The 16104-nt window shown below is 41.3% G+C and overlaps 1 protein-coding gene across 1 annotated transcript in view; it reads right to left on the bottom strand.

Annotated features, from left to right (window-relative positions):
- Positions 1-16104, bottom strand: part of RYR2 (ryanodine receptor 2) — a 6224161-nt gene that overhangs the window by 648548 nt on the left and 5559509 nt on the right. The window contains exon 96 of the mRNA XM_044059048.1: positions 8022-8064. Within this exon, the coding sequence (XP_043914983.1) occupies positions 8022-8064 (43 nt within the window). The remainder of the gene's footprint in view (positions 1-8021; positions 8065-16104) is intronic.

Here is a 16104-nt window from a genome sequence, read left to right on the forward strand (position 1 = left end):
TAGTACAATCTTTTGTCAATGGAGGCCTAGCTGTTTCTTCATAGGAGGGGGATTCAGACTAGTCTGATCTGGATAGAATTGCTACACAGGGTTCTGTTTTTTTATTGGCTAATTTGGTTGGTTCCTTGTTTATCTGCCTTAAATAGCTAGTGTTTAAACCAGTTTGTACTTGTTTGCTAAAAGGTGCAGTGAGTTAGGCCTTCGGCCCTTGCTCTGCTGTTTTATGCTGAGAGAATACAAAAAATAAGTTGATTATTTTCAACTGTTTGTAAACTGTGCAACTGTTTTTTAGGCTTAGTGAATTCAATCCTTACCTCTGTTCTGATCTTGTATCCCACCTACCTGCCCAGCTGTTGTTGGGTATTAAAGCTTGGTGGCTTCTGAGTTGCCCGTCTCTACTATAAATTTCATACTGGACACTCCCCCAAGTCCCATTATATCACCTCATTCTACTGAGTGCAGTAAGATCAGTTCTGAAAGCCAATCCCTTTAGCTTCTTAACCTTGAATTATCTTTAGTCTCCTCATTTTCTACAAAAAAAAAAAAAAAAAAAAAACTGTGCCTCTTCCTACTACATTTTGCTTGTGCTTAAGCGTTCAACTGCATTTAGTTTGCCACATTTGTTACTGCTTGTCAGTAGCCTTATACTTTATTTGAGCTGCTTTTTACTTTTGTGATTGTGAACTAATTTATCACATTTGCACTGTTTTAAAGCAGTTTACTGATTAACTGTATTTCATTGCTATTTACTGCAATTCATTACTGTTTAATTGCGTTTTACTGCATTTCATTATTGTTAACTGTATTTTTTCATACTGTGAGTTCTTTTTTTTTGTCTGTAGTGGTTAATCTGTGCTATTTTGTGAGTTTTACTGTTTTCTTCACCCTTAAATTGAGTAACAATATCTTATACAGGATTGCTGCATCCAGAGCTGCAGCTGCACTGTTTTTAACCCTTTGTGAGGTATTCCAGCTACAAATTCTCCCTAAGTAACACTTGTGTGATCACCTAGTAGTACTACTTTTAGACCTTCCACCCTTTACCCTCCTAGCTCTCTTTCGCCTCTCTCCTCAGTTTCTGACAAATATGGATGGATAATTTCCTACGCTTTCTCCTGCCAGTCTGGTTGATATGGGCATCCTGAGACAGTGTAGCAACTACCTCATGTACATGGACAACCCTCTACTACTACCACCTAGGAACACAATTTGTGAGAGATGCAAATACATTAAGATCCTAGAATCTATGCTCTCTCCCTTGCAAGCCAGTACATCTGGTACTGAGAAGGTTCAACATAAACACTACACCTCAACCACCACCCACACCTGCACAACACACACCCACATATGTGGAGGTCCGTAACAAAAACATACCCAAACAAAAGAGACCTCCAAGGCAAAAACACATGTGAATTCCACGGCCCACCACACATAGTCCACACACCTATGTCTCACAGTCACTAAGGTCGAAACATAAACCCAACATATTAGTCATAGAAGACTCCATTGTGAGACACACAGATGTGCTCTTCACCAGGCTGGATAAGGAGAAAGTCACAGTTAATTGTCTGTCAGGTGCCAGAACCCAACATATCACCCATGCACTCAAGTCGCTCAACAACAGGTACTGTTATGACTGTGTCATAGTCCATGCTGGTGTGAATGACTTGAGATGTACCTCCCTGGACTACATGAAGAGAGACATGATTGAGCTCACTGAATATGTGTCCCAGGCAGGTACGTTCCTAGCCTTAACCAGCATTTTACTATCACCCAGAATGATGCCTCAATACAGACAGAAAATGATTCACTTTAACCATTGTCATTCCAAGGGGATCCAGTACCTGACAGCCTGGAAAGACATGACTGACAAACCATGATGCTTTGGCCCACATCTGTCTCTCTTGGGCTTCAAGCTCCTAACAAAGGCTCTTACCTTCCCCATACTGCCTTTTTTGGCAATGCTATGAGGTCAAAACTAGCAACATGAAAATTTCATCAAAACACAAATTAAAGGTCATGCTGCTAAACGCTTGGAGTCTAAACATGAAACTGCAATCACTGCAAGCATTCTTAACCCTGGAAGATGCTGACATTTGTGCAGTCACAGAAACCTGGTTCAAATATGTGGAGAGCACTCCAGCCATACCAGGTTACTCATCCTATCATACATTCAGACCCCAAACTGTAGGCAGCAAATCAAACGGAGGTGGAGTTGCAATATATATAAAAGACATACACACCTCCAGGCTGGTCAAACAGTATGACACAAAGGAGACACTCCAGGTGCAGTTAATCACTGACAAGACCCCTATCCAAATCTAGCTACAGGCCCCCAACTTTGACTCAAGATGCCCAGTCCACCTATCTGGACCTCTTCGAATCCATCAAGATTCAACCCTTTACCTTGATCCTGGGTGACTTTAATTATCCAACCATAGATTAGAACTACTCATGCCAACACACAAATGCCCAGAGATTCCCTGATTTCATCAATGCAAATGACTTGGGCCAGTTGTTAGTTAACACCCCCACAAGAGGTGAAAATATCTTGGACTTAGTATTAACCAATATAAGTATCCACTGCAGCATCCTTACAGTGTTCTCCTCCCTGGTAAGATCTGACCACAAAGTGGTGACTTTTTGATGCCACCATCACCCCTGACCAGACCCTAGATAGGGTCAAACAAAATAAATCTCGAAAGTTAATTACAACCTCCTGAGGGAAGGTATAAACAGCTTCATAGCTCCCTCCTCCTCCATAGGAACTAGCACATATGTCCAAACTTATACCAAAGTACTATACGAGCACTTATACAGCTGCATGGAATCAGGAATACCAAACAAGACAAAATCCTCCTCCTCAAAGAAGAGTAAACCTGTCTAGTGGACATCTGCAATAAATGAATTCTATAATAAAAAGGAACAAAACTGATGTCCAGGACCAAGAAGGAGCAGGTGCCTAATTGGAAGCAATCTCTCCTCGGTCCAAACAAGCAAATAAGTGCACTAATGAAATCCTCCAAAAGCAAACTTCGAGTCCAAACTGGCAACATCTACTAAAGACAATCATAAGGATTTCTATGCATATGTCCTCAGTCTCAAGGGAAGCACCCAAATTTGCTCAGAAATGGTGGTCAAGAACACCACATACACAAATACCATACATATAGCCAACCTACTGGCAGACAGATTCAGTGAAAACTTCACCCCTCTGTCCCCCCATCAGTAAATCAGGACATCTCATCATCTCATTCCTCCCCTTATACCTAGGGAGCAAATCATCACTGCTCTCTCAAAGGCAAAAAATACAGCCTCCATGGGACTAGATAACATCCCAGGCTGATCCTACATGAACTCAGACAAGAACTTGCAGCACCATTAGGCACCGTATTCAGCCAAAGCCTGAGTACTGGCTTCATCCCAGCCAAGTGGAGGACAGCCACTGTCATCCCTTAGCACAAAGGTGGCGCATCCACTGATCCAAGAAATTATAAGCCCCTCAGCCTACCTAGCCTGATCTGCAAGGCCATGGACTGGATTATCATGGACCTCATTAACAAGGACATTGGCAACCTCCAAACACTTGATTCCACACAGTTTGGTTTCATTAAGGGGAGGTCATGCCTGTTAAATCTGGTTGGCTTCTTTGAGACAGTCCCCAAAGTCATGGACAAGAGGAAGATGGTGCAGACCACCTACCTTGACCTGGCTAAAGCCTTCAATACTATTCCCCACTCAATTATAATAGATAAACTCTCTCAACTAGGCACCAGTTCATATGATACCAGATGGATAGCAAAAGAGCTCACTGATAGAACCCATCTAGTCAAAATAGGGGAAGCTACCTCAAGCAGTAAACCCATAATGAGTGGTGTACCCCAGAGATCAGTCTTGGGGCCTTTGTTGTTTGGGACATACTTTTCTGAGGTGCAGGCCAAAACCAGTGGGCTATGGCTGACCAAGTTTGCAGATGACTGTAAGCTGGGCACTGTCATCAGTTCCCCTAGTGATGTGGACATCCTCCAAGAGGGTGTCACCCAAACATATGAATGGTGCCAGAAACATGGCCTCAAACTGAATTCCAAAAAATGCATCATCAACCCCTTTGAGGAGAGTGACTTCCCCACAAATTATCACAATAATAGCAAGGCCCTCACCACTCAATCAGGGAATTGGGCACCCAGGTTGATAGCAAACTGACTATCGACCACCATATTGCCTCCATTGTAGAAAGTTATCTCATCCAGGGACAAGGAGGTCATAACATCCCCATATTCTTCCTTTATAAGACCCATTATTGAGTACAATGCCCCTTTCGGCATGTACCTCACAAACCACATGCAGCAGCTGGACAGACCACAGAGGGTCCTCACCAGGAGAATTGAGGGTCTCAAAACATCTACCCTACACAGATACGCTAAAGGCCCTGTCTTTCTACTCAGTCTCCTACAGACTCCTCAGAGGTGACCTATGTCTGGCATACAAAGCAGTCTCAGAACCAGCCTTGATGGGACTGCTGCATATCCGGAAGTTAAGCTCCACTCAAGTAACCCACACATGCAACCTCAACTTGATCTGTGACATCAATAGGGCTTCTTGGCAGGACAGATTTGTGTCCTAGAGACTCCCCCTTCTGTGAAATAGACTCCCACTCCACATCAAGCTGAGCACCTCATTAACCCTTTTAAGCGCAACCTGGATAACTGGATGAGGAACAGAAAATACACCCCTGGGATTCTGCCTCTGTTCCTGTAGGACAAGGGCATCGGGTGCTGACTTGCCGGAACAAGGGCTAAATTCTTGGCTAGGCTTGTAAGGGCCTTAGGAACAATAGCCTAGTAAGTTCCTATGATCACTTAAGACATTGGCAAACATACATTTATATAAAAGAAAACAAAACATGTTAACATATTCACAATTATAAACATTATACATCACCTATATTCTTTTATACAATCATCATCAATCCAACATTACATAAATTGATCAATTCCTGTCTTCCTTTAAACCTCAGTCCTCCCAAAAACATTATTCTGCATGTATTATTCCCACAATTTCCATTTTTTCTATGTAACTTGCACTTCTGTCTCTGTTACAACATTCAGTACTTTCAATACAGTTGGTTTTAGACTTTGATTTCTATTTTCTAGTAAATGCTTTTTGGCAGCCACCAGAATTACACTTAGCAAGGCCTTACTATGTCTAGGCAATTCCGATCCTGTATCCCAGCTCAATAAGTCATTTCCTTAGTTTCACCCATGTGCTCACCTAATATTTCTGACAGATGTGGGTAATTTTTCAAGTCTGCCAACTCATTACACTTCCAGAACATGTATTCCCAGTTACATCTCCCTTCCCTATCACACCTCCAGCACTTGCCATCTACCATAGGAAAATTTCTTTGGAGTCTGCTTGGGGCATAACAATACCCATGCAGGCACTTCAGATCAAAAAAGCTAAATCTTCTAGACTTTGTTGCAAATTTGGGGAGCCATACTTATGTCTTCCCATTGTTTCCTTCTGAATTGCTTGTCCAGTTTCTATTCCCAATGTTTTTTAATCTCCTCTGATTGATTCCTATAGTAATTGTGCAATATTTTATATGCTCTTCTAATTATCCCTTTTTTAAAAGCAGCTTCTGTTGTAGAGTCAAATAAAAACTGTACCAGAGCAGGCTTTTCACTTAGGATTTCTCTATCCCTTTCTCTTTGCCTATATTCTGATATCAGTCCATGATAGGGATGACAGTCGCTACCTACAATTCAATTATTTTCTTGATCTCTTCCCATACTATTACCATTCCCTCTCTAGTTATTTGCTCCCAATACATTGGTTCCTTTGCTTGTTTTTTCCATTAATTTCAAGCCTCCTCTTGTATATCCTCTGTACCCTTAATTGCAGTCATCCATATCAGCATAATTTTCTTTCACCATTCTCTTGTTGGCTTAGGTCTTAGAATACTTTCTGCTACTTTACGAATTTAATACTCTGTGTGGCCATTGCTATTCTCCTTAAGGGTCTGCATCCAAAATCTCTGTCTCTCTTCATTTCTTGAATTTCCCTCCTGCTTAATCATCATCCCTTTCCACTTTGAATTATTCCTTTCTGGTTGTGTTATGTGTATGAGTCTTAACTGTTTAGCTCTAAAATACCCCTTCAAATCAAGTAATTCTAAATCACCTTGTTCTATTGGAAGGATCGAATCCCAATTGACCATTGTTCTCTTCCCCTCCCAGAAAAAAAATCCTTCAGTTTCGCCATTAATTACTCTTCACAGCTTCTCCTCTGGTTTTTAAAAATATGCCTAACCTGTACATAAAATTAAAGAGGCCAAAAATATTTTCAGTCCTTGTATCTTGCTATCTATAGCCATAAATAAGAGCTTCAAGTTTCTCAGTTTTAGTATATCTGTTGTTTAGTCTCTTCCTACATATCCTTAGCTGCCATAACAAAATCCTTTTTGACCCATACTCCTAAATACGTAGTTGTATCATGTCCCTATAAATATGGGTATTGCTGAACCAATTTATGTGTGGTTACGTAGTTTACAGCTATAGCCTTTATTATGTCTTCATTCATTTTTATATCCTGAAAAGACTTGAAACTGTTTCGGAATGTTCCACAACTATGTGATGTCCTTTTCTGGTTTTATCAGGTACAAAATAATATTGTCTGCAAATAAAGCCAACGTTTCTTGATTACCATACCAATTATATCATTGAATTTCTAAGTTGTTTATTTTGTTTGCCAATAGCTCTAAATGGGTTCACTAGATAATCTTGAAATACTGAAATGTCGAATTTCAGTATTTCAAGACTGAATAGTAGAAAACCCACATACCCGAAAACCCAAAACTGCAAAAAGCACAATCGTGACCACACACACACACACACACACACACACACACACACACACACACACACACACACACACACACACACACACCTACCTAACTACACTAAAACAAACAAAACAACACACACAAACAAAACATAACACACAAATACACCTACCCTACCTATAAACAGGGGGGCAAGCCCCCCCTGCACCCCCCCATGTGGGGGGGGGTTGTGCCCCCCCACGTATATATACTAACTCCGAGTTCACACTAAACACAGAAACACATAAAAAACACCACTACACACACTCACACACACTAAAATCCTTACCCTATACCCTTACATGAACACCACTTACCTGAAACCCCAGATAAATCCACAAACCGCACCACACATCACGAACTCGATACCACGATAGCAGATTCAACATTACTGCATTTGGCATAGTGTAGTTTTGCATAACTGCACTTTCCACTATTCAGTCTCGAAATACTGAAATCCGACATTTCAGTATTTCGAGATTGTCTAGTGCACCCATCTAATTATAACGCAAATAAAGGGAAAAGAGAATACCCCTGCCTTATTCCCCTGTTCAGACACAACATATCATAGAGGAACCCTTACACTTTAATTTTTTTTGCCTTTGATCCCTCATATGTCCTCCTAATTAACCTTATTACTGCATCAAGGAATGCAAATGCTTCCATTGCCCCACTCATAAAATTCCAGCTTACTCTGTCAAATGTTTTCTCTGCATTAAGACCCACCAACTACAGTAGTCCTTTTTCACATTCTGCTCCTCTCTGGATCATCACTGTTCTATTAATGTCAAATATTTGCCTCCTTTCCACAAAACTGTATTTATCCACATCTATCAGTTTTGGTAACACCTTTGCCCTTCTTTTAGCTAATATAGACACAAACACTTTATAATCATAATTTAAAGTTGAAACGGGCCTATATGAAGCTACAGCCTACTTACAAATATTATTAGTACATATTTCATGTGTGACAGGAATAACAGATAAAATGAAATTAAAAAAAAATGCAGCAAAGTAAATATTTCCTAAATTAGTGTGTTGGAAAGTCATATAAGACAGGTGAACAACATTAAATACAGAAGTCAGTACATATGACTTTCAGACAAAGAGTAAGTAAATTCAGTAAAAGTAATCTTACCTTTCTTTTCACAAATTTGTCCCAGTAGTTGTTGGGGAATGACCTAGGAAGAAAGGAGGAAGGCATGTTAGTGTTGTGAACACCTGAGAAAGCAGGGACAATTTATTTATACAGTTTGTAATGATAAAAAAAAAATTAAATCATACAACTCCCTCACATTAGAAAGAAATGCTATAGAATAATTCATACAGACTTACCCTATGAATCTATTTAATTTTTACCCATTTTGTTTAACTTGCTTTGGAACTACTATCATACTGTTTAACAGAAGAGAGGTACTGCCACCCATACCTCTCAACTGTACAGAGTTTCACAGAATATCCAGATTTTTATCTAATATTTTTGGTCTGTTTTTCATAAAATTCTGGTTTTCTGGCAAATTAGTGGCAAATCATTAAAGATTGAAGTTAGAAAATGATGACAATAAAGAATTCAATCTGAAGTCAGTATTCTCCTCTAACGGTAGCAAAATATATATAACGTGCAATTAGCATTCCCTGCCTAATACAGTCTAATGAACCTTGTGCAGCTGCTACATCACAGGTTGCATCTAAATATACGTACAGTACAACAGAAATATGAATAGACCACAATATACAGAAATGACACTTGAAGAAGATGCACCATTTTGGGTGTATGTATGTGTGAATGCTACACCACCTCAAATTGCTGCCTTAGTAAAAAAAAAAAAAATTAAAAAAAAAAAACAAATTCTGCAATAAGTACAGCCGAGGGCCCTAACACACTTTCCCATTCAGTTGTATTTTCTCACATCCAGCTTTAAGCATTCCTCTTCTAGCTGCCAAACATTTCTTCTTCTTCACATCCCATTTATTTTCCTTTTCAGCTGTACCCTCCACTTGTCTTCAAATAATGAAGTATGTCCATTTACTATCCCTACTTTCTTGTTTTTATCTAATGTGTACATGCCTTACTTCTAGATTCTCTGTTCATATCCCAGCCACTCCATAAGGTACCAGTTGGGAAATTCTGAGTTCCCATCATGTACTTGGCCTCAATGAATATACTGAGCACTAAGTATAAGTGCATTAACTCACCTACAACACATAACACAACAAGCGTTCTCTTCCATAGAAACATGGCTCTCCAATATTAAATGCCTACTGAACCCCTGAAAAACAAAGCTCCTTCTTTTCACCCACAAACCCCATAGCTCCAACAAAGCAAACTTCAAGATCTTTTCAGCCAACAATACTAAAGTTGAATTGGTTCAGCATACCAGACTACTAGGTATCACAACTGACGATAACCTCAAGCTTGGCTTACACATTCAAAACAATATCAAAAACACACACCAAAAACTAGGCATGTTATACAGGAATAAAAGCTTCTTCACAGCAGCTACCAAAATTACCCTGGCCAAAACCTAAACTTGCCCTCACTGTTATATGGGGTTACAATTCCTTAAAAAAACTAGAAAGCTGTTATAACAAAATTGCCAAATTTGCATAAACACACCCCCTCTAACTCTTCAGTATAAAGCCCTCTATTCCCTAAGATGGCTTGAACTCCCCTTCCACCTCCAATATGTACAACTTACTACAGTATACAAAACCAAGTAGCTTGTCCTGCTCTTAGCCCATTAATCAATTTTTATATCCCAAATAAACATCTCAGATATGACAACAAACATCTCCTCATAACGTATAAAACTAACAAAACTCCAGGCATAAGCCTTTACGCTTGCTCTGTGGCAAAACTGTGGCACTCCCTTCCTTTAACTATCAAAACTGCTATTAACCTGCACTCACTCCTTCAAAACCTCTATAAAAGAATACTTCAGCAAAGCTTGGATTTGCTCCTGTATGAGCCCAGGCTGAGATACTCTCATATGTTTTTCTACCTCTACACTCTCTATCCCCACTACTAATTACACATGCTCCCCTAAAGTTACACACTTTCCATTTCCACATCTATTCCTACTATCCCATCTATCAAACTCTACCCTTCTCTACTCGTACTATCCTATGCCTTCACCAATATAATCTGTTACCATACTTCATGACCTCTACAATATTAATAATCATTATGATAATCATCTATTACGTAAATAATGAGTTTTTATTCTGAGAAACTAATGTGTAGTTTTTCAAATTTTGTGCTTGAATATTAATTTATGCTGTCTGTTAAGTTCTCATTCTGACAAACTAATGTGTTGTTTTCATTTGACTTTAATATGTCTGTCTAGTTTTTTATTCTGTTAATCATATGCATTTGGAGCTATTTTCCCTGGGCCTCCACTGAAAATGGTTACCTCATGACCCAGTCAGGCTTTCCTGGTTACCAAATACCAAATAAATAAATAAATAAATGAGAACCTAATAGTGCTCTGTACACTTGGATGTTGGCATAGCATCAGCAGAACCTCTTTTTCAGGCTATGTATCTGAATAATTTATTGGTATTTGCCACAGATTTTCATATTATATAACATCTTGCAGCTTGGTGCTGATTATTACCACCAAAATCATTTTCCTCGCCTGTCATACTTAACAGTTGCCCTCATTTAAGACTGCATGTTTTGCAAGGCTACTTCTCCAAAGAGCATGCCCCTGCATTTTTTACTTTATGTTAAATCCTGTGTTACCTCTCAGCTCACAAATCTAGCTGCCACAGGTATCCCTGTAAGCCACCCCAACAGATTCATGACTCTCAAACCACTATGATATTTATCTCAGTTATAATGATCAAGATGGGACTAGGCAGCATCAATCTTTATGGTACTCCACAGCTATCTTTTTTTCTTGATGGTTCTCTTCTTATAAACACCCTCTGTGCTAGTTTACAATACATTGCTGCATTCTGCAATCCATCCTCAATCCATTAATCTTACAAAACGTTTCCAGTCCTGTAGAGCACAGTAGCAAATGCCTTGCAAAAATCAAAATACAGCACACCCACATTATGACGGATTTCCCATGTGATGCTCCCACACTGGCCCATTAATCAAGGATCCTCAATCCTCACCACTAGCACCAGTGAGGGGTGTGAACATTGGGAAGGATAACAAGTACACTCACAGTAAATTACAAATTCCCTTAAGAGTACACAGAGATCACAGTCTGGGGCTGGTTTCTCCCTTTCTCTCCAGACCCCCAATAAGACTCCCCACTGGCACAGCTATAGGGTACAGATCTCATCCTAGTGGTCAAGGCAAAACCTCCACCACCCTCTCTGTCCAGCCAGTGCTTCGTGTCCTTGCCCAAGTAGCCGACACAAACACTTTGAGATATGAGTTATATACAGCACACAGACACTCCTGGAGAAGGCTGTCACAGGTTCTGCAGTTATGCTCCCTCCAGACTATAAGGTAGAAATCACTGCCACCAACCACTAATACCAGCAACTATAAGGCCCTTCCCGATGGGTGACCAATTTCACTGTGCAATATTACAGTTATCCAAATAGTAACTGTGATCCAGGGCTACAGCTATTGGAGAGGCATGGACAGTATCACTGAATACATGCAATGTACCCTAAGAGCTTAAATTATCTCTACACAAAACAGCCACAGTTGAAAGGTTTAAAAATATTAAATAATAAATAAAAACACAAGGCAATAATTAGTACTTCAACGCAATGACATTACAGAGTTCAGAAATTACAGGAAATGCTTCAAATTAATACTGTAGAATAGTTTGACATAAATATAGAAAATAGCTCGACTAATCTGGCTAAATTTCTATCTAACTCTAACAGAAATACTAAGATCTAAGATCCTACTTACTTCAGGTTCAGACAAAATCCAAAATGCTTTCTTTTCATTCTGTTTTTAAATCGATAACACAGTACTGCTGAGTCATTTCAGATTACATCATTCTTAACAGTTCTGATTTAGTTTCCCAGGCTCACAGAAACTCAAAATTTACATTTTTTTTGTAATCTGCACCTGCAGGAAGCCACAGCAATAAAATACATTTTACATGTAAAATCAAGTAATCTAAGACAATAGAAATAATTCCTTAGTCCAGACATCAAACAGTCATACAATGCTTTACTTATCATCTTTCTTCCAGCAGGGTGCACTGTGGTTACATTTTTGAAGCTCAGAACATATAACAATTTTCTTACATTTCTAAACAGCCTGTGGATTGCATTAATATTTACGAATGACAAAGAAGTATTTACAAAATTCTGTTTAGCTAGGCTGGCAGCCTTCACATACCCCCCCCCCAGAAAACTCAAGCTAGTTTTACAAGTGACCCCTGAGAAACGTTGCCTGAGAGGGTTAGGTCTATTTGAGTATACCTTACCCCATTCCCTGTTGTGATAGTCCATCTGAGTTGGCATTGCTGCTGTCACTGTGGTGCTGCACTGACATATCATATGCTTGCAAACCTAGACATAGCAACTTGGCATTTTTCTGGCTGGCTCAATGTAACCATGTTAGAGGATTATGATCTGTAACTACAGTGAATTTCCTTCCATACAGATAAGACTGAAGTTTCTGCAGTGCCCACACTATCGCTAGACATTCCTTTTCTACAGCTGCATAGCATTCCTCTGTGGGTTGGAGCCTACGACTAAGATAAATGACTGGGTGCTCTTCTCCCTCTGAAGAAATCTGGCTAAGTACAGCTCCCACTCCATGGTTTGAAGCATCCACCGGCACAACAAATTCTTTGTTGTAATCTGGACTGGCTAACACAGGGGGTCCTACCAAAGCTTTTTTAAGCTTCTGGAATGCCTGCTCACATACTGTGGTCCACACTACCTTATCTGGCCTGTTTTTCCTTGTCAGGTCTGTGAAGGGAGCTGCTATGGTATTATAACTGGGGACGCACTTTTTGTAATACCCTGCTGTCCCTAAGAATGCCCTCACCTGCTTTTTGGTAACAGGTGCAGGCCATGCCTGAATGGCTTCCACTTTTGTAGGTTCCGGCCTGATCTTACCATTCCCCACTCTATGTCCCAGGTGGGCGACCTCTGCCATACCCACCTGACATTCGCTCGACTTAATGGTCTACCATGCCCTCTGTAGTCTGTCCAGAACCTCCCTGACATGCTGAAGGTGCTCTTGCCAGGAAAGACTGTAGATGGCGATATCATCTTGGTGAGCAAGGGCAAACCCTCCTGCTCCTGCTATGATATGATCTACCAGCCTCTGGAAAGTTGTTGTGGCATTTTTCATCCCAAAGGGCATCTTCGTGAACTCATACAAGCCAAAAGGAGTCACAAAGGCTGACCTCTCTCTAGCACTGGGAGTCAAAGGCACCTGCCAGTAACCCTTGGTAAGATCAATAGTGGTACGATACATAGCCCCACCCAGCTGCTCTAGGACCTCATCTGTCCGAGGCATGGGATAAGCATCTAACTGTGTGACTATTTAATTTCCTGTAGTCCACACAGAACCTGGTGCTGCCATCCTTCTTTGGCACCAGCACCACTGGGGAGGCCCAGGGACTTTTGAACTCTTGAATTAACCCTAGTTCCAACATTTCCTGTATCTCCTCTCTCAGAGTCTGACTCTCTTAGGCACCCTGTAAGAGGCCTGCTAACAGGCCTTTGGGGTCCTGTATCCACATGGTGCTGCACCAGGTGAGTGCACCCTGGTTTCCCAGTGAACATGTCCCCAAACCCCTGTAACACAGTTCGGATTTCTTGAACCTGGGTAGGAGATAGCTGCTGGGAAATTGCTACCCCTTCCACTGAGGTGTCAGTCCGACCCTCACTGAGGAGATCAGTCACCAAATTTCCCTCAGATTCCTCCTGCAATCCACTGCAAATACTCAGCACAAGGGCCTCCCTATCATGGTAAGGTTTCATAATGTTAATATTGTACAATTTGTGCTCCTGCCTCCTGCCTAGCAGTTCCACCATGTAGTTAACATCACTTATCTTTCTTATCACCTTGTAGGGTCCCTCCCAAGTTGCTTGTAGCTTGATGTGTCTGACAGGAATGAGAACCATTACCTACTGCCCTACAGCATACTCTCTAGCTCGAGCATTCCTGTCATACCACACCTTTTTCTGTTGTTGGCCTTCAGCCAAGCCAACGAGTTCCCTGAGGCTTGTCCTGAGGTTTAGAACATATGGCATAACAGACTCCTTGTGAGATTCACACTCACCTTCCCACTCATCACAAATTAAATCTAGAGGTCACGTCACCTTATGCCCATACAGCAACTCAAAGGGTGAAAAACTGCTGGATTCCTGGGGAACCTCTCTGTAAGCAAACAACAGATGGGGCAAATATTTGTACCAATCCCTCTTAAACTGGTCTATAAATGCCCGTAGCATGGACTTGATTGTAGAGTTTAACCTCCCAACAAGACCATTAGTCTGGGGATGGTATGGGGTGCTCTTCAGCTGCTTCACCCCAAAGTACTTCCACAGACAAGCCAGCAGGTCTGACATGAAATTGGCACTATGTCAGTCAGTATTTCTTTTGGGAAACCTACCCTGCCGAAAATCTCTAACAAAGCATTTGCAACCTTTTCTGCCTCAATGAAGGACAAATCCACTGCCTCAGGGTATCTTGTAGCATAATGTACTACCAGTAGGATATACTTTTGCCTGTGGAACTTGGGGTACACAGAGGCCCCACAATATCCATAGCTACCCTCTGAAATGGCACCTCAATCATAGGCAAAGGGAACAAAGGAGCTCTCACCTTGTCTCCTGTCTTGCCTACATTTTGGCAGTGGTCACAGGTCCTTTAGTACCCTGTTACATCTCTGGAAATTCCAGGCCAATAGAAGTTCTGCATAACACGTCTCTTTGTACGTTTTATGCCCATATGACCTGCAATGGGAATATCATGGGCTATGGCTAGAAGCACCAGATGGTAGGCACTAGGGACTACCAACTTCTGTACTCTCTCATCTTCTAGCCCTCCCTCAGGAGTCCATTATCTCTACAATAACCCTTTGTCCCAGTATACAGATTCCCCCTTCCCTTGAGAATCAGGTGCCTCATTAGCTATCTGCCTCAGGCCTTGCAATGTAGGGTTTGAGAACTGAGCCTGTCTCAACTCTCTCTTTGTAACCCTTCCCAGCTCATCTTCCACAGAAAGTCTGGCATCCTCTGACAGTGGTGCCTCACTGTCAGCCTGGGTACTACTACTCATTTCTGCCCTTGCAGTCACTCTGTCCAAGGGAACATCAGTACCCACAAGCAGCTGTGGCTCACCTTCAATCTCACTGCTACAGCATAGCTTCCACCCTGAAGTAACCACCTCACTAGTCCTGGCTGCAAGTGTGCAGTTTGTCTGGGTTTCCTCCAGGCTGCCAGACTCACATGCTTGTCTCCAAGCCTGACTGCATGTAACTGCATGGGCACACGGTACTTCCTCATCCAAATCCTTCCCTATCACGACATCTGCAGGATGATAGTTCCATACCCCTGTTGTCTCAAGACAACCTAATATTGGCATTTTGTCTTTCCCACTTACTGGCTCTCTCACCTTTCGTTCCCCACCTTGCCTCTGTGGACATCTATATGCCACATGGCACCACTGGTTGCATTCAAAACATTTATCCCTCGGTCCAGGATGTGTACCTGGACTAATGGCTTCCCCTGCTACTGGCAGATTTTGTTAGGGCAGTCTGGACTGCCCACCATGGGTTCCCTTAGACCCATGAGCAGCACTGGCTGTCCCTCTCCTGTGCAGAGATAACCTGCTTGCTAGGTGTAGGTCTCCCTTCTTTTCCAACTCAGCACATTGTCTATCAGCTAACCAGATCCTCATGTCCTCAGGCAAAGTGCTAAGGGCTTGCTCCCTCACCAAAAGTCTGCCAGCCCTGCAAAAGTAGTGACCTGACATCCACTCACCCACCTATGAAAATAAGTGCTTAGTTCAGCAACATATTCACACACACTTTCATCTGTCTTGCATCTATGCTCATGAAATGTTTTCCTATAAGCTTCAAGTGTTAGCTTAAAAAATTTTAGCAAACAATTCTTAACAGCAGTATAATCAAACAAAATCATGATCAGATATCTTGGACAACACAGTTACAGCTTTACCATGTAGTAAGGGGGTCAGGAACTGTACCCAGATCCTTTGGTCAACATCATACTGTTTATATACCCTCTCAAACATGTGAATTAAACTATCAAAA

Source organism: Protopterus annectens, chromosome 1.part2 (assembly GCF_019279795.1).
Source record: "Protopterus annectens isolate FY-2018-M chromosome 1.part2, PAN1.0, whole genome shotgun sequence".
NCBI lineage: Eukaryota > Metazoa > Chordata > Ceratodontiformes > Protopteridae > Protopterus > Protopterus annectens.